Raw genomic sequence first — 22,717 nt, 5'->3', positions numbered from 1 at the left:
GACTTAGGATTCCTTATATTCCATTTCCAACTATAGGAAGCTCAGTAGTGTCAAAATCCTGAAACCTTCCAGCCTTTCTTTTCAATGGCATTTACATTTAGAAAAAAAAAGTCATTCTGAATACCAGGAGGGAAATTAACACAAAAATAGCTCTTAGAAGCAAACAGATTACTCATGGAGAGACAGAATGCCCGCCAGGGCGACTACCTACCTGCAGTCTTCCTCTACTCAGTTTTACTGGTTTTCCTTCTTCAACAACAAGGGTCTGGAGCAGAATTTGGGTGCCATGTTGGTGGCTTTCAGAGTACACGCGCACATAGATGCCTACGTCTACATACACCTCTTTAACTCTCACTGTCAGGTTGAATATATCAGAATTGCCTCTGCCGTCATGCCTATAAAACACATGGCCTTGCTTCACGTCGTGCAGGGAAAATGAGCGGGACACTGAGTGGTTGACCAGCACTCTGCCATGCTTCGGGGGCTGTACCATGTGGAATTCGATCTCGTGGTCCGTTCTGATATCTTGGTTCGTGGTGACACTGAGGTTAGCTGCTGTGAGGCTGCTGCCCTGTCCTCTCTGTACAAGCAACCCCGTGTTGTTGGCTATCTGGACATAAGGGTCTGAGGCACTGACTTCTAGAAGGAAGGACGTGTAATGGACACCATCCGTCACGAACAGCACAAAGCGAGAAGAGTCTGCACCCCGATGCCTAAAGAGCACTCGCCCTTCCTGAAGGTCACGTTGCCTGAACTGGTATAGTTTCTGAGAGAGGTCACTGGCTGTCACCAAGTCCCCATTTGGGATGCCCCGCCGGGTATAGAGCAACTGCCCATCATCAAAATCTGAGTCGGGGTCATGGTAACAGAGATCTGCCAGGGTCAGCAGGCGCTGGCCATTTCTTACAACATGAAAGACCCTATCTACCACGCGCACTGGCTTCTCATCATTCTTTAACCCTACAGAAATGGTAACTTTGATTTCTGTAGATAAATGCTCTGTGTCAAGATCCCTGACCACTCTGTCTTGGCCTGGTGCTATGGCAGAGGCCACAAGGAGGAATTCATCACACTGGGTCTCAGAATCATCGTGAACATACATCAGTCGCTCTCCCACTAGGTCTTGATCAGTGAATGCGGTGATATTGTCAGGACTTCTCAAAGGATCTGACAAGTTAATCAGTTTCAGCTTCCCGTGTTGAGGACTCTGGGTGATTTTATATTGGAAGGTCTGATTGTCCAGTGTTTGAGCAAATAATTCTGATTTTGTAATTAATTTCCCTTCTCCTTCTTTTACAAATAATCCTCTGTTAGTCACAGTAACGCGTGTCTTATCTGCTTCGAAGTTTATTCTGAAAGTATAATCTTTTGATGCTATGTGCTTCGCAACAATCAAGAACCTAAATGTATCTTGTGTGTCTTCCCTGGGCCTCTCCTGTGGCTCGTAACTTATCTTAGAGTCTGTAATGTTTTGTTGGCTGAAGACTGAGTTTGTTTTTAGCACTTTATTGCCAAGTAGCAATTTTCCTTTCTTAGGTGGGGTCAGCAACTTAAAATGCAGTTCCTTCTGAGCTACGTCCACACCCTCTGTCACAGCCTGCAAATGATCAGAATTCAATACTTGTCTGTTTATTTTACTGACCTTAAGAGGAACATTTTTGAGAAGTGTAAACTTTAGCCACCGTACGGTAATCGGAAACATTAGCTCCTCGCTGACTTTTCCTTCTATGTTAACTTTAAATTTAAAGTGATCTGTAACATTTCCTAGCTGTAATTCTCGAAATGTACTATGGTACCGGACCTGACCCCGATCAATGGAATGCTGAGAAAAGGTACTAACTTGTTTCCATTCGCCACTTGACCCCTGCCGCTGAATCTGGCCAAATTGGGGTGGCTGAGTGATAGCATAGCGGGTCTCCATCTCGTGGGGTTCACCATTAATCTGCACCGACAAGTTACTCTGTGTAATCAGAACTGTGCCACCCTGCTGGACAACGACACCGGTTCTAATGGCCACTTCAAAGCCCCAAGGAACAGCCATGACCCGTAACACTACTGTATTGCTAACCAGCTCTCCATCACTTGCTCTCAGAAGGATCCGGGAGTTCCGAGGACCTCTGTGCACGTAGAAAATGTTGCCATCTCTTAAATCCCCCTGTGTGAAACCATTAATCGCTTTCCCAGGATCATTGGTGTTTTCTAAAAACCCAGCATCTGAATTGAAGTTGCCAAGAATGGAGAAACTAAGACTCAAGGTATCTGTGTCAGGGTCTGACACGTGTATTATATTTGGAGTCAGTCGTTTCTTAGAATTCTCAAACAAGAGAAGCAAGTTTCCTTCGGGGAGCTTAAGGTGTGGGGGGTCATTTACTGGAATGACAGTAATGTTGAACACATATGGAACATGGCCTTGCAGATAAAATGGCATTTTCTGCTTGCTGTTGGAAGAGACTGAAAATGTGAAAAAATCCCTAGGTTCTTCTGAACCATCATGGACATACCAAACTTTCCCTTGCCTCAAATCTAACATAGTGAAAGCTTTCTCCATTTCCTGAACAGGGGAAACATCTAATTGAAGGAACCCGTGAAGGGGCATTTCCTCTATTTTAAATAGAATTTGAGAATGATGGATACCCAAATCTTCAGATTCCACATCCACTTTCATATGCCTTTGTTCCAGTAAGGCTCGCCCACCTTCTTGGATCTCCAAGTTACTCAGACTCAAGAAATAGCTACTCGCATCTTGAAAAAAAGGCTTGCCTGCCTCAACGACGGTGGTGGAAAGGGGAACTTCTGACTGAAGCAGGTTTTCCATTGTCGTTATGAAAGGATTTTCATTATCACTACTCCTCGTTTTACACCCAGCAGCTATATCTTTGGAAACAAGGGCATCCTTCAATGCTCTCTTTTCTGAGTTGGCTTCCAAGCCTCTCAAGCATCCTTTGAAAGAAACTCCTCGAGCAGATTTCTGGGGCACAGAGGCAAATCCTAACTTCTTAACTTCTTCTCCCTTACGGGCATTAAGACCTCCCACAAAGAGGGGGCCTTCAGATACAAATGGCTTGCTTTGCAAAGGCAGCAATGTCCTTACCCCTTGCTCATCCACCATCAGGGCCAGATAACTTCCAGTGAACTTCAGTTGAATAACGTGCCACTTGTTGTCACTAACTAAGCTAAACGAAGAGAGCTGGGTGTTGCTTTTGGTCCATCCTACATGAGCCCTCAATAGACCGTTAACTATTTCCAAAGCAACGAAATTTCCTTCTCTGCCTGACTGAAATAAAAGTAAGGCTTGTTGAGTTCCAGTCTGTAAAGCAAATTCCAATAGCCCTTCCCCTGGCACCTTCCATTCTGGGAAGGTGACGTAGGATCTGGAGCTAAAGAAATTGATGGCTTCACCCTCTCCTGCAAAAAATTCGTCACTGCATCCTAGTGACACTTCATAAACCTTCTTAAAGCCAGGGTAAGATCTAAGGGATGCCAGGATCTCCTCCTGGTTAAATAGCACATCCTCCATACATCCGCGGAAATTGGGGAGCTCTCCATTCAGGTAAGGGACATCAAGTCCACCGTGGCCTGCTATGTAGATTCCGTGTTGAAAGTGCAAATTGTGCACCTCACCGGTGATATGGCCCGTTGTCTCATAATGTTTGTCAATAACCAGAGAGACATTGTTTTTAACATAGTACAGTTCCACTAAATGCCAAACCAGGTCATCTGTACGAAGTCTTTTCTCAGAAAGGAGCACTTGTTTACCTGCACCCAAATTCACCCTCACCTGAAACAGAAAGAATCGTAATTAATCAATCTCATCTCACTGTATTTTATTGAGAAAACAGGGCCATTCATAAGGCAGGGAGGTGGGGGGCGGGGGAGAAACTTGGACTTGAAACTGCTTTCCACATTTATGGGCTATACAGTGAGGTTAAAAAATGTCAGAGTTGGAATATTTCAGGCATGCTGGTAAACTCGGAGGAGATCCAAACTTTTCAAATGGCACATGACTTTATTCTAGTAATAGTAATCAAATGGACAGCTATTTTGTTCTCTTTCTCTCTCATGGCTTTTCCTCCGGTAATTGGATGTTTACATGTGTTTAAAGATTTAAGAAAATCTTACCCGTAAGTTTCCTGATAGAAGTTCTATAATACAGTAGTCATTTTTCCCCGCTGCAAGAAAAAGTAATCCCCGTGGTTTGCTGGTTTGAAATTTTAATTGAAGAGATAACTCAGAGGAAACTTCTATGATGTTGAGCTCCACATAACTTTCACCATAAAAAGATGCTAGGGAAACATTTTTAAGAGAAGTATAAGTTAGTAAATTTATTACACAATGGCCATTCCACTTTGTATTGCCATCTCCCTTCAGGGACTGACCCTGCTGAAGAAAGCTGGGGTGGCCCACAGATCTGATGTGGGGGTACAAAGTCTCAATATTTTCTTGCCCCAACTCAAAACAGCTCTGATGGGTCAGTCCCTCTTCAGAACTCTCAAGAAGGGTGGCCAAGGCTTCCGTTGAAACTGAATCCAAGTCTATTTCGCCATGTACCCAATTCCACTTCCTTCCCTCCCACAGGGATAATCTCAAACCACTGGTGGTGAACTGGTGTAAAAGCAGAAGGGAACACCTGAGCCAGCTATGAACGATCAGGCTATGAAAAATATGGGGCAAGTAATAGCTAGGAGGACTATGAATTGGATGTTTATTGCTAAGTTTGAATGAAGCTTTAGACAAAGATAAGGGAAAACTAGGAGAGATTAGTTGACAATTACAAGCTAGAGGGCTTCCCTGGTAGCATATAAAGTCTTTCTCCTTTCCTACAGCAGGAGAGCAGTAGAAGGTAAGACTCCCACTCAGGAATTAATCGTCAGAGTAGTCAGCTGCAAATAGAGTTAAAGTCTCCTCTATGATAGGCTTGCTCTGACAAAGCTAAGGCCCTGGTTGGAAAAGAAATAGGACCTTGACATATGGACTTGGGGGCATCTGGGTTGATGCATTCAAATACCTTGGGTCCCCAGATCTCTCTGAACCCTCTTAGCCTGCAGAAGTGGCCTATTCCCCTATTAAGGCTGGCACGTGCCTTGCTTAAAGAGAATGCAGAGGCCTCTCCTCACATGTAACATCTGACCTCTGAAGATACACAACCATCTCTCTTCCTGGCCGCTAGGCCAAAAACAAAGGTTAAGTCACAGCATAACCTGTGTGGAGACCTGTTGGGCTTGATATCGGTAGAAAAGGACTAGATCCTAGTGTAGCTGTAGGACCGCTCCAGGTATATTCTACTGCCTGTAGCTGCAAGAACACACATGCAACTGAGGTTACCTGAACAAGGGGACAAAGCATAAAGTTGGGGCACTCTCCAGGGATACAGGCTATAATACCTTGGAAAAGACTACTGGAAATTGGTGCGAACTCACCGCTAAAGTGGCTCCTAGATGCATAGAAATTGCCACGACCCACTATCAGTGAGACAGACGTGACAGAATGACCATGACAGCTGGATGAAAGAGATGGAAGCGGTACATCCAGGATTGAGCATAAATAGGACCAGAAGAAGGCACAAGCAAGTGCACAAGAGGGCAGCCCAGAGCTCCAGTCATCACCATTCTTGTGCCAGCACCTTTCATCAGCTCACACCTATGGCTGCATGGGGGAATCCCGTGTTGCCAGCTGATGGAGGAACAAAACACCTGAGCGTGGTTCACAGATGAGCCAGCTTCATCCTACGGATGCGTGATGAAAACAGACTCCAACCGCACCATAGCTCCTCTTAGTGGTGGCCATGAAAACCACTAGCAAGGGCAAGTCCTCCAAATGGATAGGACTTTGGGTGGAACACCTAGCCATCTACTTTACACAGAGAGAAGTGGCCTGAGAGTCAAATAAATAAAGACCGATAAAGAGTGGCAAATGGCCTGGCCAGATGGTCAAGAGCCTAGAATGCGAAAGATTGAAAGAGTAGGAACGAGGAAGTCTGGGATTGATGCAGGAAGCGGGAAAATCTTTATATTGCATGTTAATGTCCACCAAAAAAACATCCACCACAGACTATGCATTAAACAACCAGACAGACAGTGACTTGGCCACTTGACATTAGCCAGCTTCTGTCATCTGCCACAACAGGCTCATGATGTTGGCACAACAGGCTCATGATGAGGTAGCCATGGTGGCGGGGTGGAGTCTATGCATGCACCCAACAGTCCGGGTTCCTTCCCTCTTACCAAGGCTTTCCTAGTTACTGCTACTGCTGAATGCCCAACATGTCTCCAACAGAGTCCGACACCAATCCCTAATATGTTACTATCCCTTGAAGAGACGCCAACTGTCCATTTGGTGGTGAGCCGACTTCAATGAAACCCTTTCTCTTTAGAATTGTCAGTGATTCATTTCCACAAAAATAGACACATGTTCTGGGTATATATTTATCTTTCTTGACTCAGATAGCGCTATCATCTGAAAAGCTCATGGAGTGTTTAATCCACAAATAAGGGATGCCAAATAACATCACATCAAAGACATGCCCTATACTCCAAGGAAGGTGTGGTAATGGGCCCAAGACAATAGGATCCACTGGCACATCATATACTATGTCGCTGAAAGTGAGGGCTTGACAGTGTAGGAACAACCTGACGTTGTTCTTTAAATTAAAGCTCTTTAAACACCTCCTGCCGTGTCTCCGGGAAGTATAATGTATGGGTCTGGGAACAAGAAGTAGATAGGAGTGGCCTTGTTCACCATCACTCTCAGTGTCCCACTTGAGAGATTTGTGTTCCCATCCCCATAAGCCAGAAATCTATGGTTTCAAAGCACCTGGCTTCCACAGGTGAATGTTTCCACCAGGGAACACAGCAAGATTCTCTGTGTATAATAAGCTATAGCTGCTGCCTGGACATTTCAGTCTCATTATATCAAGGAGCTAGCAGGCAAGAAGAGTCATCTCTAATCTGATGGGTAATTGATGCTCAGTCATCAGAAGCAGGCAGAACTACTGTTATACAGGGCGTTTACAGAGGAATACGTGGGCACCCATGTGGTTCTATTGGATGCCTCTTGGAACTATTTTGGCAGTAAATAATAAAGCAGTTACCTGTCTTGAGAAGAGTGTGTTGACAAAAGCTCAGACCCCTCAGGGGTAAAGGCCTTAGTTGCACCATCAGATAGCCACTGGGACTAGCAGAGACAACAGTTGAGGGTACAGGAATCGACAAATAAGGAGGAACATGAAGATTATCACCCAGGCACTATTCCCAGGATTTACATAAACAAGTGGCTCCAAGTGATACAAGGTGTGGACGGCGGTGGATTCTGTGATGCACTACCCTCCAGACATAAAGGCCTTTCTACCCTGGCTGCTATGAACCTTGCTGGTAGAGAGCCCCCAGCATCTTCAAAACTCTCCTCAAGGTCAGTTCCATTGGCACTGCGTCGCAAGTGGAATTTTCTCTCCTTCCATTCCTCAAATGTTGATCCTAAGAACAGTCCTTAATAAGGAAGGCTCCTGCATGTTTCTCTCCACCTTAGATTCTGCTTCCTGAGGCACACGATCTGCAATGTCTGCTTCTCTGTTCCTACAACACTCTGTATATTCCCTTATTCTAGGATTCACCATGTTGTACTGAAATTACTTGTTTATTCGTCTATCTCCTGAACTATTCCCTGAGTTTCCTATGACCAGGAGTCATCTCTTTTTTATCTCTCCCTCTCCAATATCTCACACCGACTGACACACAGGTGGTATCTTAGGTTTTGTTGGTAGTTCATTGAGATCCCCTTTAAAAGGTTCATATACACATCCTCCAGCTGCTTAACTGGAGTTTCAGTGAAATTATACCCCCTGCCCTAGAGGGCAACCTATGGTCATTGACTGATTGAAACAGACGTATCAAATACGTAGAGCTCTGAGTTGTTATTCATATCCCAGAGCCCTTTCTGGGATCAGGCCAATATTAGATCAATTAAAACCAGATCTTTGCTTAGTTTCTTCTCCTGCCTTATCCTGCTTCCCTCCTTTCTTACAGTTCTTTCCTGGTCACCTCACTCAGTAATTTACTTGCACAAGAATCTCCGCCCATGCTGCTCTTTTTAGGGAACCCAATCTAAAGTAAGTAGAAAACAAGCATTTATTGAACCAAAAGACACTAACCCGGGAGACCCTCATTTTATAGTTGAGTAAACTCAGGCCTAGAGAAGCTTAGGGACTTACGTAGAGTCAACAGTTACTTCAAAACAGAGCGAAGACAAAAACCAAGCATTCCCCACCACCAATCCAGTGTTTTCACTAAGATGCAAAGCTCTTACAGAGATGAATCTGATCTCTACACACTTTTTCAGATACGTATAAGCACTCTTCTCTCTAGTTAAAAACAGCCATTAATAATGAAATAATAATTCCATAAAACCAGATTGTAGCAATAAGGTTGTAGAGACGAAACAATTTATTACAAACCCACTAGCTATCCCACTTGGTGTATATAGTCCTGGAATTTCTCATTACGAATCCCCTTACTCTCATTTTTGACTGACTTAGAGGCTGTATTGTTAAGTTTTCAAAGCCAGGAAATGTTTTCTAAATCATAAAATCTACTGCTGAGAATGACTAAGTAATGTTCTATTTTCCCACGGCTCACCTCCCTGGCACTAAATCAATTCCAGGCTCAGCGGGTGGCTAGAAATTTCCATGACCTCAAGGGAAAAAACGAGGAATCGGGTTTAAGACTTCTGGTTTGACAGCCTGGAACCAGTTGTGTCCTCACATATCTCCAAATGGGCTCCAACTTTTGTGGCTCTTAGTTAGTGCCTCAAAATAATAGTAAAAAGCAAATCAAAGCACAAGAAATTCTAGAAAGAGAAAGGTGATCTCCACCTGCAGTGAAGGAAAAGCTGTGACTTCAGCATTACATGTGTATGGCAAATCAAAGTGAACAAAAATCAGAGCAACTTCCTGGTTTTATGTGCTTGTATAAAAGGTGAAATGGTTGAATGGAAGCCAAAGATTGGCAGTCAGGTGGGTAAAAGACTTTTCAGGAAAAATAAACATTGATATTTCTCTATAATTTCCCCCAAGAAGATGATTATTTGATTCATTTTTCTCTACCTTAGAAATGGCTCCCATTTCTTTTTCCAAACTACAGCTTTCTGTTTTTCTTGTTTGGCTTTGGTGTTGTTTAGGGATTTCTGATTTATTATTTATTGGGTACCTCCTATGTGCCAGTGCTATCAGGAGTCGGAGGTAGGAAATTACTAAGACCAAAGGGCTTGCAGACTATCAGAAGAGAAAGCTGCCAAAAAGAAGAATATATCCAACCCAGGTGAGAGTAGAAAGTTGGTACATCGGCAACTTGTTTTTATGAAGAAAGGAGCAATCTGCCCATAAAGTGTCTCTCCCTGGCAGATTTAAGTGCCCACCCTGCATGAACTTATGCTGCCCACAAATATACCAAATGCTCGATTGGTCCTGGGTGTTTGAAGGTGAATGACGTAACTGCCAGTCAAGCAATTACATCGGCTTGATTATTACTTGGGAAATGTAGACTGCAACAGAGACACTCAGCCTAGTCAAGGGGGATGAACGAAAGGTGTTTCCAGCAGGCAGGAAGATGGCTTCCAGAAAGACCTAATGAGGGACAGGCGAGAGAAAGAGGAGAGAAACAAGGGGGAGGAATAGGAGACAAAGAGACCAGTGACTACAAGGAACCAAAGGTCCAACCTGGCTGAGCACAGAGAGGGGAGCAGCCAGGCAAAAACTACAGACATATGAGGGGGTAAATGTCAGAGGGCGCCTGCTGCTGTGTCCAGCTGAAAGGCCATCCCTGAACTTTCAATTTGAAATGGCTACTCCTTGAGGCGCCTGACTGGCTCGGTTAAGAGCCAGACTCTTGATTTAGGCTCAGGTCATGATCTCATGGTTCGTGATATCAAGCCCTGCTTTGGGCTCTGTGCTGAGCAGACCCTACTTGGGATTCTCTTATCTGCTGTCTCTGCCCTTCCCCTGCTCATGCTCTCTCTCTTCAAATAAATAAAGAAACTTAACGACAACAACAAAAATAAAGTGGCTAATCCTTCTGAGGCCCCTACATCACGTCTAGTTACCTTCTTTATTTGTTTCCTGGGTTATTATCCAGCTCCAACCACACCACCCCAAACAGAATGTGAAGTTTTGAGGGCAGGACCCTTGCTAGTCTTGGTCACTGCTCAATCCTCTGTACCTACAAGAGTGCCCAGCACATAGTAAGCACTCAATAAATGATGGCTTTGTAAGCCAAGGCAAGAGTTCAGACTCTATCCAAAAAAAAGCCCTAAAGGGACCAAACAGGGAAATGATTGCAATTTAGATGATTTTGGCTGAAGCACAGAAAATGGGCTCAAAGGGATAGTGGGGAGCAGACAGGGGAGAAGTGGGTGGGTTCAAGAAATATTTAAAAAGCTAGATTGTCCAGGGAAAGGGAGAGGACATCCGGTTAACCTAGATTAATTTTGAGATTTCTGCCTGGATATCCCCTTACTGAGAGGGGGACCCTGAGAGAGAAGAAACCACAAAAACAAACTTCTCGGCTAGAGCATTTGCGTTTCACAGAGTCCTAAGATGAGGTGGTAGGAGGAGGGCTGACATTACAAAGCAGCTCTTCCTCACACTGACCCTGTGAAGGGGGTCACTGCACTTGAACAGGAAAGCCACACTTTAACCCCCAGATCTGCTCTGGGGAATCTCTGCACTGCCTTACTGTGGCATTGACGTTGCACGCTTTATGAAACGTTAAGTTGGATACTTATTCAAGAGACAACTAACTGTCCTAACCATCCGGAGCACGCTAAGAAAGAAGACAACTTCCAAGTATGAAATAACTTAGCTCCAACATCTAACATGCCTGAGAGGTGCAACCTCCTTTGTTCATTGAATGCAAACCCCAACAAGGGGTGGGGGGGTTCTACCTCTCTTCCACAAAGCTCAGGTCCGCTAACACATAAGCTGGGACAGGAAGTCAAGGTCTACCAGGAAGAGGTATTTTCTCCATGGCTGCAGGATAGGTGGTTGTTTAGTGGGCTGGGGGGTGAGGGGGGCCCCTGGCACCACATCTCTATGCTAAATGTGTTGCTGGCACTGTAAGAGGCGGGGAAAGAGTGGAGAGTAGGCCCAGGGCCACTGTGTAGCTGCCAATCTTGGGTTTCCGGGTGGGGTCAGAGCAATCCACAGTCGTGGAATTCTTGCTGTTGTAGAACAGGATCCACCAGGTTCTCACTTTTCATTCATTCCCCAAACATTAGTCACTATGCCAACTGCTCAGGTTGCAAAGAGAAAACCAGCACGTAGCCTGCCCTCGGCTACTCTCAGGGCAGCATTCTCCACGCCTGCTTGCCATAGGGTCGCACAGGCTGTGTCCTGCACGACGCCAGGGGGAGCTATTCCTATAGACTCTGTCGCTTCCACAGCACCCCTGAAATGAAGTAGTGAGGCAGTCCTGGTCCCTAGCTGGGTGCCGATTGAGCTGACAACTCCCTCCTTAGTGACATAGCTCCCATGTCCTATCCTGGATGCACCACACGTGGCCCTTATGCATGTCTGTGTTTGCTCTTTCACCTCCATTTCCTATTGCTGCTGCAGCAGACTACCTACCACAAATGCAGTGGCTTGATATGACACAGATTTATCGTCTGACAATTCTGGAGGCTAGTAGTCCAAGAAAGGTCTCACTGAGCTAAAATCGAGGTGTCTGCAGGGCTGCATTTCTTCTGGAGGCTCCGGGAGGGAATCTGTTTCCTTGCCTTTTGCAGCTTCCAGAGACTGCCACGTTTCTTGGCTTGCGGCCCCAGCCAGCCATCACCTCCGCTTCCAACATATCAGCTTCTCCGTCTTATGATATGATCACATCTGCAAAGTTCCTTTTGCCATGCAAAGCAACATATTCTATGTTCTGGGAATTAAGATGTGAACTTCTTTGGAGAGCCATTATTCTGCCTTCCACAGTCCCTGGGTACATTCTGTCATTCAGTTGCTCGTATTTATTGAGCACTGTCATTTGTAGGTACTCGACTAAGTGCTGGGAATGCAGAGGTGAATAAAGCAGTAGCATTGGGAAGGGCCCCAGAAGCAGAGGTTATGACTTTTGTTTGTGCTTTGTAAGGCCTATACAGCTCTATTTTAAAAATATTATATATATGTATATATATATGCATATATATATACATATATATACGTATATATATACGTACATATATGCATATATATACGTATATATACATACATATATGCATATATATATACGTATATATACACATACATATATACATATATATATGCTGTATATATATATATATACTATATATATATAAAAGTTATATATATACTATATATACATAAAAGATATATATATATAGTATACTACATATATATAAAAGTTATATATATATAAACTATATATATATAAGTTTGTTTATTTTTGAGAGAGAGAGGCCACGTGCATGCAGGAGGTGCAGAGAGAGGGAAAGAGAGAATCCCAAGCAGGCTCTGCACTGCCAGCTCAGAGCCCAATGCGGGGCTCAAACTCATGAATCATGAGATCGTGACTTCAGCTGAAATCAAGAGTTGGATGCTTAACCAACTGAGCCACTCAGGCGCCCATATATATTATATACTATATATTATAATATAATATATAATATAATACATATAATTATATATTATGACATCATATATTATATAGTATATAATATATATTATATAGTATATAATATATACCATATATATTATACAGTATATAATATATAGTATATAATATATATAATATATAATGTTTATTTATTTTTGAGAGAGAAAGCACGAGCAGGGGAGGGGCGAGAGGGACAGGGGGACAGAGGATTGGAAGTGGGCTCTGTGACGGCAGCAGTGAGCCCAGTGTGGGGCTCCAATTCACAAACCGTGAGATCATGACCTGAGCTGAAGTCAGTCGCTTAACCAACTGAGCCACCCAGGCGCACCCATTTTTTTAAATGTTAATTAAGATATTTTAAATGAAAGAGACTGTAATCAAACACCTGAACTCTTTGGTCTCCCTGCGCAAATCAGCTGATCAGGCAGCCCCGGGACCTGTTCAGCACAGCAACCATAAGTGCGGTTGGGTGTTCTAGCCCCACGGTTCACCTCTCCGGGTCACCTCCTGCCACACCAGCTGTTGCTTGCCTCACCAGGACACACTGGCCGGGGGCAGCATTTGGGTTCGGGCACCCCAGCTTCAGGTAGAAATGGCAACGTGGAGAAAAAAAGAAAAAAAGAAATGGTAAAGCGTGGTGCCAAGATATCCACTGTGGAGCCAGAAGACAATATTAGGACTTCGCAGGTTGTCTTGTTCTATAAAAGTAAGAATTGAGACTTTATGCGTGTCTAGTTTACAGACTGATGGGCATCTTGTCTCAGTCGTCTGTGTGAGACCAGCCACATGCCTCACTTGCTGGGTACTCGAGTCTCCCTGGGCGGGCAGCGGGAATCCTACAATGCGTTGACACCGAATGGCCTCATCCTCTTTCCCATTCAGTGACACACCGCACACAGATCCGCAAACCTTCACTAAAAGGATCAGTCGCTTTTGACAATTCCTGCAAATAAGCCATAGATGAAAAATATATGGAAATAACGCAAGGGCCAGTAACGCAAAGGAACTGGAAGTGCTGGTGCTTTCTCCTCTTCCTGTTCAAGCTCTTCATCAGCGCTGGTATGAGGTCAAAGCAATAATACTCTAACGAGATCTGATAAGAAGGTAGTCAAACATGAGAAATTATTGGGGCACCTGGGTGGCTCAGTCGGTTGAAGTGCCGATTTTGGCTCAGGACATGATCTCGCTGTCTGTGTGTTCAAGCCCTGTGTCAGGCTCTGTGCTGACAGTATGGAGCCTGCTTTGGATCCTGTGTCTCCCTCTCTCTCTGCTCTCCCCCCACTCACATTCTGTCTGTCTCTCTCTCTCTCCCAAAAATGAACTAAACATTAAAAAAAAAGAGAAATTATTGAACTATTTCCTACTTGGGTCTAGTGTTAAGTGTATATTGTACCTTGAGAAAGTAGGTGGTGACAGTAGGACTGATATTTGATTTGCAAATAGAGATACCCTATATGCTAAAAGATATCTTTACCACGACAGTATGTTTATCAGACAAAGTGGCTCCCTGTGGTGGGGACACTCTCCAAGCTGAGGACATATCCCAGTGTCCCCCAGGGACTGAGAAAAGTTCACCTAAGCCTTTGACAGGGAGAGTCTTCAAAGCAACAGCCTGAATTATCCAAGGAAGTAAGGAAGAAACCTGAAATCAGATCACATATCTAGCTACTCAAAAAATATTCTTCCAAGTGCCCCAAAGTAGCTTTGGATGAGACCCCAGTCTCCAATATTTGTCTTGCAATCAGAGCTATGGATGAAGAACAGTATATATGCTGACAGTACAGTTGTCCCCCCCCCCCCCCCAAATCTACGATTTCAGTTATCCGTGGTCAACCATGGTCCAGAAGCTGACGATCCTCCTTCTGACATATCCTTGGAAGAGCAATAGAAACCTAAAGCTATGTCACAAGGCTGACATCATTCACCCGGCTTCATCTCCTCACATAGTCATTTTATTATATCACAGCATCACAAGAAGGGTGAGAGCAGTACAGTAAGATATCTTAAGAGAGTGAGATCACATTCATACAACGTTTAATATGGTATATTTTTACAACTGTTCTATTTTCTTGTTTTTGGTGATCTCCTACTATGCCTAATTTATAAATTAGACTTTACCATAGGTATGTATTATAGGAAAAGACATAGTACATATAGGGTTTGGTACTATCTGTGATTTCAGGCATTCACTGAGGGTCTTAGAATGTGTCTCCCACGGATAAGGGGGAGCTACTGTCTACGCTATGGAATTCTCTTTTTTTTAAGTGTATTTATGAGGAGGAGGAGTTAAATGCAGAGAGGCATGGAGACCTTGAGCTTGTCATGTCCCTGAAATGCAGCTAGATCAGCACCAAACCATTTTTGAACACCGAGGAGATTGATCTGAGGATTAACACAACAATTTGCATAACTTGAGCCACAGAACTCCACAGGTACGCGGTGCAGAGAGGTGAACAGGAGCGGGGGAGAGAAAAGCCATGGATGGTAAGCAGCTGCTTTGGCGGAGAGGGGACAGAGACAAAGAGAAAGGAAGGAGAGTGCGGTGCATCGGGATTGTGCAAGAGAAGCACTCTTTAGAAAGTAGCTGGAGAGAAAGAGAAAGAGTGAAAACACTCACAGGGGCTGAACAAGAAATCTGTTCTCCCAATCCACTGACGGGAAGAAAGGAGAGGTTTCAATACTGCCAGGATTCTATAAACAGTGGAGTGCAGAGTCTGAAGTTCTGAAGCTCAGTGCACGCAGCGGGGTCTGAGGGGTCCATGTGCCACCCGGAGAGAAGTGGTTCCCCCGATTGGAGTGCATTTGGTAGAGGCTACACGGCCTCAACACAGGCAAAGATCTGAGTGGACCCCGGAGAGCAGCCACGTTTGCTGGGATTGGGACAAAGATGACACAGTGCGGTGAAACCTGGCAATGGCTGTGTGTTGTGATTTGCCATAATCTCTGAATCTTTGCCACTTCACAATTGCACGAACATTTTCTGGGGCAAGCCGGCACCCAGCCATTGCTCAGTGAGACCTTCTCCAGAGAGTTAGCTAGGGTCCAAGCAGTGGGGGTCTCTGAAGTGTGGGGTTTTTTTTCTTTTTAAAACTTTTTTTCTTTAATGTTTAGTTTTGAGAGAGAGAGAGAGAGAGAGAGAGAGAGAGCACAAGCAGGGGAGGGGCAGAGAAAGAAGGAGACACAGAATCTGAAGCAGGCTCCAGGCTTCGAGCTGTCAGCACAGAGCCCAACGTGGGGCTTGAACTCATGAACTGTGAGATCATGACCTGAGCCAAATTCAGATGCTTAACTGACTGAGCCACCCAGGTGCCCCTGAAGTGTGGGGTTTTTGAAACACAGCCCCATCTGAGATAAAATTCTGGAGGGAGGTGCCACTTGGCAGGTGGACATACTTATATCAAACAAACTAGATTTTAAAATGAAGACTGTAACAAGAGATGAAGGGCATTATATCGTAATTAAAGGGTCTATGCTCCAAAAAGAACTAAAAATTATAAATATTTATGCCCCCAATGTGGAGGAACCCAAATACATAAATCAATTAATCAGAAACAATGAAATTCATTCATGATAATACCATAATAGCAGGGGACTTCAACACCCCACTTATAGCAACGGACAGATCATCTGAGCAGAAAATCAACAAGGAAACAATGGCTTTGAATGACACACTGGACCACAGAGACTTAACAGATGTATTCAGAACACTTCATCCTAAAGCAGCAGAATACACATTCTTCTCAAGTGCATATGGGACATTCTCCAGAAGTGACCACATACTGGGTCACAAATGAGCCCTCAACAAGTACAAAAAGTTGGAGATCATACCTTGCGAATTTTCAGACCACAACGCTATGAAACTAGAAATCAACCACAAGAAAAACCATGGAAAGACCATGAATACTTGGAGATTAAAGAACATCCTACTAAAGAATGAATGAGTTAACCAAGAAATTAAAGAGAAATTTAAAAAGTACATGGAAGCCAATGAAAATAAAAACATGACAGCCCTAAATCTCTGGGATACAGCAAAGGTGCTCATAACAGGGAAGTATATAGCAATCCAGACCTTCCCTAAGAAGGAAGAAAGGTCTCAAATAGACAATCTAGCTTTACACATAAAAGAGCTGGAAAAAGAACAGCAAATAAAGCCCAAAACCAGCAGCAAAAGGGGAACAATAAAGATTAGAGCAGAAATCAATGATATCAAAATCACAAAAACAGTAGAACACATCAATGAAACCAGGAGCTGGTTCTTCGAAAGAATTAATAAAATTGATAAACCCCTAGCCAGACTGATCAAAAAGAAAAAAGGAAGGACCCAAATAAATAAAATCATGAATGAAAGAGGAGAGATCACAACCAATACTGCTGAAATACAAACAATATTAAGAGAATATCAGGAGAAATTATATGCCAACAAATTGGGCAATCTGGAAGAAATGGACAGATTCCTAGAAACATATAAACTACCTTAAGTGAAACAGGAAGAAGTAGAAAATTTGAACAGACCCATAACCAGTAAAGAAATTGAATCAGTAATCAAAAATCTCCCAACAAACAGGAGTCCAGGGCCGGATGGCTTTCCAGGGGAATTCTACCACACATTTAAGGAAGAGTTAACACCTATCCTTTTGGAACTGTTTCCAAAAATAGAAATGTAAGGAAAACTCCCAAAATCATTCTATGAGGCCAGCATTACCTTGATTCCAAAACCAGACAAAGACCCCACTAAAAAGGAGAACTCCAGACCAATTTTCCTGAGAAACGTGGATGCAAACAAGCATCTCAATAAGATACTAGCCAACCGAATCCCAAGATAATTATAAGAATTATTCACCATGGTCAAGTGGGATTTATTACTGAGATTCAGGGCTGGTTCAATATCCACAAACCAATGTGGTACATCACAATAATAAAAGAAAGGATAAGAACCACATGATCCCCTCAATAGATGCAGAAAAAAAAAAAAAAAAACATTTAACAAAATACAGCACCCTTTCTTGATAAAAACCCCCAAGAAAGTAGGGATAGAAGGATCATACTTCAAAGTCACAAAGGCCATATAGAAAAGACCCCCCCCCCCCTTATATTATCCTTAATGGGAAAGAACTGAGAGCTTTCCCCTAAGTTCAAGAACATGACAGGGATGTCCACTCTCACCACTGTTATTCAACATAGTGTTGCAAATCCTAGCCTCAGCAATTAGAAAACACAAAGAAATAAAATGCATCCAAATTAGCAAGGAGGAAGTCAAACTTCCACTCTTCGCAGATGACATGATACTCTATGTGGAAAATCCAAAGGATTCCACCAAAAAAAATGCTAGAACTGATACATGAATTCAGCAAAGTCACAGAATATAAAATCAATGTACAAAAATCAGTTGTATTTCCAAACACCAATAATGAAGCATCAGAAAGAGAAATCAAGGAATTGATCCCATTTACAATTGCACCAAAACCCATAAAATACCTAGGAATAAACCTAACTAAAGAGGTGAAAAATCTATACACTGAAAACTATAGAAAGTTTATGAAAGAAATTGAAGAAGACACACACACACACACACACACACACACACACACACACACAAAGGAAAAACATTTCATGCTCATAGACTGGAAGAACAAATATTGTTAAAATGTCGATACTACCCAAAGCAATCTACATATTCAATGCAATCACTATCAAAACAACACCAGCATTCTTCATAGAGCTTGAACAAACAATCCTAAATTTGTATGGAACCAGAAAAGACCCTGAATAGCCAAAGCAATCCTGAAAATGAAAAGCAAAGCTGGAGACATCATAATTCTGGACTTCAAGCTGTGTGACAAAGCTTTAATCATCAAGACAGTATGGTACTGGCACAAAAACAGACACATAGATCAATGGAACAGAATAGAGAACCCAAAAATGGACCCACAAACATATGGTCAACTAATCTTTGACATAGCAGGAAGGAATATCCAATGAAAAATAGTCCCTTCAGCAAATGGTGTTGGAAAACTGGACAGTGGCACACAGAACGAACCTGGGCCACTTTCTTCCACCACACACAAAAATAAACTCAAAACGGATGATAGACCTAAATGTAAGACAGGGAGCCATCAAAATCCTAGAGGAGAAAACAGGCAACAACCTCTTTGACCTCGGCCACAGCAACTTCTTACTCGACATGTCTCTGGAGGCAAGGAGAGCAAAAACAAAAGTGAACTATTGGAACCTCATCAAGACAAAAAGCTTCTGCGTGGGGAAGGAAACAATCAGAAAACTAAAATGCAACTGATGGAATGGGAGAAGATGTTTGCAAATGACATATCAGAGAAAGGGTTAGTATCCCTATAAAGAGCTTATCAAACTCAACACCCAAAAAACAAAGAATCCAGAGAACAAATGGGCAAAAGACATGAATAGACACTTTCAAAGAAGACATCCAGATGGCTAACAGACACGTGAAAAAATGCTCAACATCACTCATCATCAGGGAAATACAAGGAAATACAAACCAAAACCGCAATGAGATACGACCTCACGCCTGTCAGAATGGCTAAAATTAACAACTCAGGCAACAACAGATGTTGGTGAGGATGTGGAGAAAGGGGATCACTTTTGCATTGCTGGTGGGAATGCAAAGTGGTGCAGCCACTTTGGAGAACAGATGGAGGTTCCTCAAAAACTTAAAAATAGAACTACCCTCCAACCCAGCATTTGCACTACTAGGTATATATCCAAAGGATACAGGAGTGCTGATTCGAAGGGACACATGCACCCCAATGTTTATAGCAGTGCTAGTGACAATAGCCAAAGTATGGAATGAGCCCAAATGTTCACCGACTGACAAATGGATAAAGAAGATGTGGTATATATATATATATATATAGAGAGAGAGAGAAAGACATATATGTCTATATATATATAATGGAATATTACTCAGCGATCAAAAAGAATGAAATTTCGCCATTTGCAACAACGTGGATGGAACTAGAGTGTATTATGCTAAGCAAAATAAGTCACACAGAGAAAGACAAACACCATATGATTTCACTCACATGTGTAATTGAAGACACAAACGGATGAACATAAAGGAAGGGAAGCAAAAATAATATTAAAACAGGGAGGGAGACAAACCATAAGAGACTCTTAAATACAGAAAACAAACTGAGGGTTGATGGTGGGATGTTGGGTGGGGGGAAAGGCTAAGTGGGGAAGGGGAATTAAGGAGGACATTTGTTGGGATGAGCACTGGGGGTTATATGTAAGTGAGGAATCACTAAATATTACTCATGAAATCATTAGTACGCTGTATATTAACTAACTTGGATTTAAATTAAAAAGAAATAATAATAAACGTAAAGTTTATTTATTTTGAGAGAAAGAGTGCATGAGTGGGGGAGTGGCAGAGAGAGGGAGAGCATCCCAAGCAGGCTCCTGTGCTGTCAGCACCACACCCCAAGCGGGGCTTGATCCCAGGAACAGAACAGTGAGACCATGACCTGAGCCAAAGCAAGAGTCAGATACTCAATGGACTGAGCTACCCAGGCACCCCATGGAATTCTTCAAGAAACATTCCCTATCCACATTCCGTACCCCTAAACAGGTATCTAATCCATAGGTTCTTAGCCTCATTCCAAATCAATTGCATGGATGACAAAGAAAGATGCTAATCTGTAGAAAATGAGGGAAATGAGAATTACTGAGTAGTTCTTCGGCTGTGAATAAGTCTTATAGAGTATTTTCTTCAAGCCTCCCTGAAGAAGTGATTATCTCAATTCTACAGATGCAAAACTAAGACCTAGAGAAAGGAAAGTCACTTTCGCAAAGACATTCTGGGAACATATGATAGCACCCAAGTTGAAGCCCATCTGACTCCAAAGCTTGGACTTACCATCCCCCTACCCCAACCACTGGATTACTGGCTTATCCCTGATCACCACCCAATCAGAACCATGCACTGCCCTCCCAGATCTCCCAGTTGTACAACTGGAACCCTCCCTCTCAAAGCCACATCAAAGCCTCAGTTACGCAGCCCTAGACCTCCAAGCCCAGGCCAATCCACCCTTCAGTCCTGGCAGGATGCAGGAAGGAGGGAGGAGGGTGGAGAGGAGGCGCTTGGAACAGAGCAACAAGGGTAAGAGGAGAGTGAAGTGTCCATACTCCAGATGCCATTAGGGCTGCAACATTACTCTGAAGCGCCCAGTGAAATCACCAGGCGGTGTAGGCAGCAATGGCACTGTTTGCCTATTCTATGCCTAACATGCAGTAAATAAGCGTTCAGAATTTAATCCGAATCCTACAAAGAGATCCAAGGCCGTAGTTTTAGAATGTGTTATCTTTAAAAAGTCACAAAGGAAGTCTTTCATTGAACTAAATTAAATTTCAGGGAGCCATGGTGGGCGGGAAGGCCCAAGTGCAGGGCTCGGTTATGTAAAAAGTCTAAATAATCATGCCTTTATTAGTAATCCTTGACTTCTGGAAAGCGCAATAGAAGTGCAAAGCATTTCCAGTGAATGAGGTCCAGAAAATGTAGGCGGACTGGTGGAGGGACTTACAGAACAACAGGCCAGGCCAGCGACCAAAGAATTTCACGAGTTTAAGGCCCCAAACCCGGGCCGGTCCTGTGCAGCCCAGGACCCCTCACCCGGCCTGGGGAAGGCGCAGAGCCGCAAAGAAGCAGAAGGGAGGACGACAGGATTCGTTCGTCCCGCTCGTCCGAGTGCCGCCAGGAGTCCAACTCTGAAACCCCCCAGCGGCGGCGAGGGCCGCGCGGACCTCGGGAACAGCCCCCACCCCGGGGCTCCCCGGAACCAGCGGGGCCGGGCCGCGCGGGGCGGGAGCTGGAAGTTTCCCGCGGCCGCACGGCCACCACCGCGCAGGGCCGAGCCGTCTCCTCCCCGCCGCCCGGCTCGGGAAAGCCCAACCCGAGAGGCAGAGTCAGGGTCGCCGCGGGGTTTCCGGGACCCCCGGAGTCCGGGGAGAGCCCCCCGCGCGCCCTGGCCCCTGCTCGCCCACCCTCCGCTCACGGGCTCGGCGCGGCCGGCCGGGGAAGGAACCGGGAGGGGGAGTTAGGCGCGTACCTCCGAGCGCCCCGCGCGCCCCGCAGAGCCCCAGGCAGGCGGCGAGCAGGAGGAGGCGGCGGGCCCCGAGCCGCCCCATCCCGCCGCGGCGGCCCCGCGCCCGCACTTACTCCCGGGCGGCCGCCCAGCTACCTGCGCCGCCCCCTCTCCGCCCGCGGCGGGGGCCCGCAGCCCGGCCGGGGGGCGCCGCCCCCAGCCAGCGCGGGGGCTGGGCCGGGGCGGGGAGCGCCATTTGCGACCTGCAGCTGTTGCGCCCCATCAGCGACAGGCCCGGCCCGACCTTCTCCCAGGCCGCTGGCGAAACCGAACGGGGCTGGTGCGGGGGTCCTGCGCCCATGCAGTCGTCGCGGGCAGAGGGCGCGTGCTCCCCCCACCCCCACCCCCCAGCCGGGCGACCTCTACGGCGGGGTGAAATGTGCAAGCAGGAGGTGGTGACAAAGGGAGGCTAGGGGAATTGGTAGTTAAGGAGGTGGGACTCTCACACCAGCCGTGAGGCAGACGGTTCCCCTGACCCGCCTGAGCTCCAGGACAGGGGGCGCGTTCTGCTTACTGCTGTGTCTTCAATGTACACCTGCTGCGCTGGCTCAAGCAAACGTGTGGGCCGAACGACTAAGAGTGGGAGGCGATAAGAGGACATAATCATTGCTTATCAAATGTGAGCCTCATTTGTATGAATGTTAAAGGACGGCCCGTCAAGTTATTTCATTGAAATTTTTGGAGCCACTATCAGAGGGAATAATCAAGGCCCAAGAGTCCTGGGCAGAAACTCTCCCCTTCTGATTTGGGGCCCATGCTCATAGAGAGGAAAAGCCTCCGCCCAGGTGTGAGGTTTCTGGTAAAACGGACTTGAGCAGAATCTGCCAAGAACGGGGTTTGACCAATAAAAGCAGGGGCCTTCTAGATCAACTTCTCTGGGTGGTGCGCTTCCCTGGCTGTGTTCTCTGCAACTAAGAAGTCTGACAAAATGCTAACGAATGTGCCACAGAGGCCATC

General features: G+C 44.8%; 1 protein-coding gene across 1 annotated transcript in view; it reads right to left on the bottom strand.

The window, feature by feature from the left end:
* Window positions 1-15,582, bottom strand: part of LOC122198418 (chondroitin sulfate proteoglycan 4-like) — a 61,748-nt gene extending 46,166 nt beyond the window's left edge. Inside the window, exons 1-3 of the mRNA XM_042903027.1 lie at window positions 15,461-15,582; window positions 13,440-13,587; window positions 212-3,778 (exon numbers count right to left, since the gene is read on the bottom strand). Of these exons, the coding sequence (XP_042758961.1) occupies window positions 212-3,778; window positions 13,440-13,587; window positions 15,461-15,582 (3,837 nt within the window). The remainder of the gene's footprint in view (window positions 1-211; window positions 3,779-13,439; window positions 13,588-15,460) is intronic.
* Window positions 15,583-22,717: the final 7,135 nt, after the last annotated feature.

The sequence above is a fragment of the Panthera leo genome, chromosome A1 (genome assembly GCF_018350215.1).
Source record: "Panthera leo isolate Ple1 chromosome A1, P.leo_Ple1_pat1.1, whole genome shotgun sequence".
Classification (NCBI taxonomy): domain Eukaryota; kingdom Metazoa; phylum Chordata; class Mammalia; order Carnivora; family Felidae; genus Panthera; species Panthera leo.
This window is presented reverse-complemented; position numbering and strand designations above follow the sequence as displayed.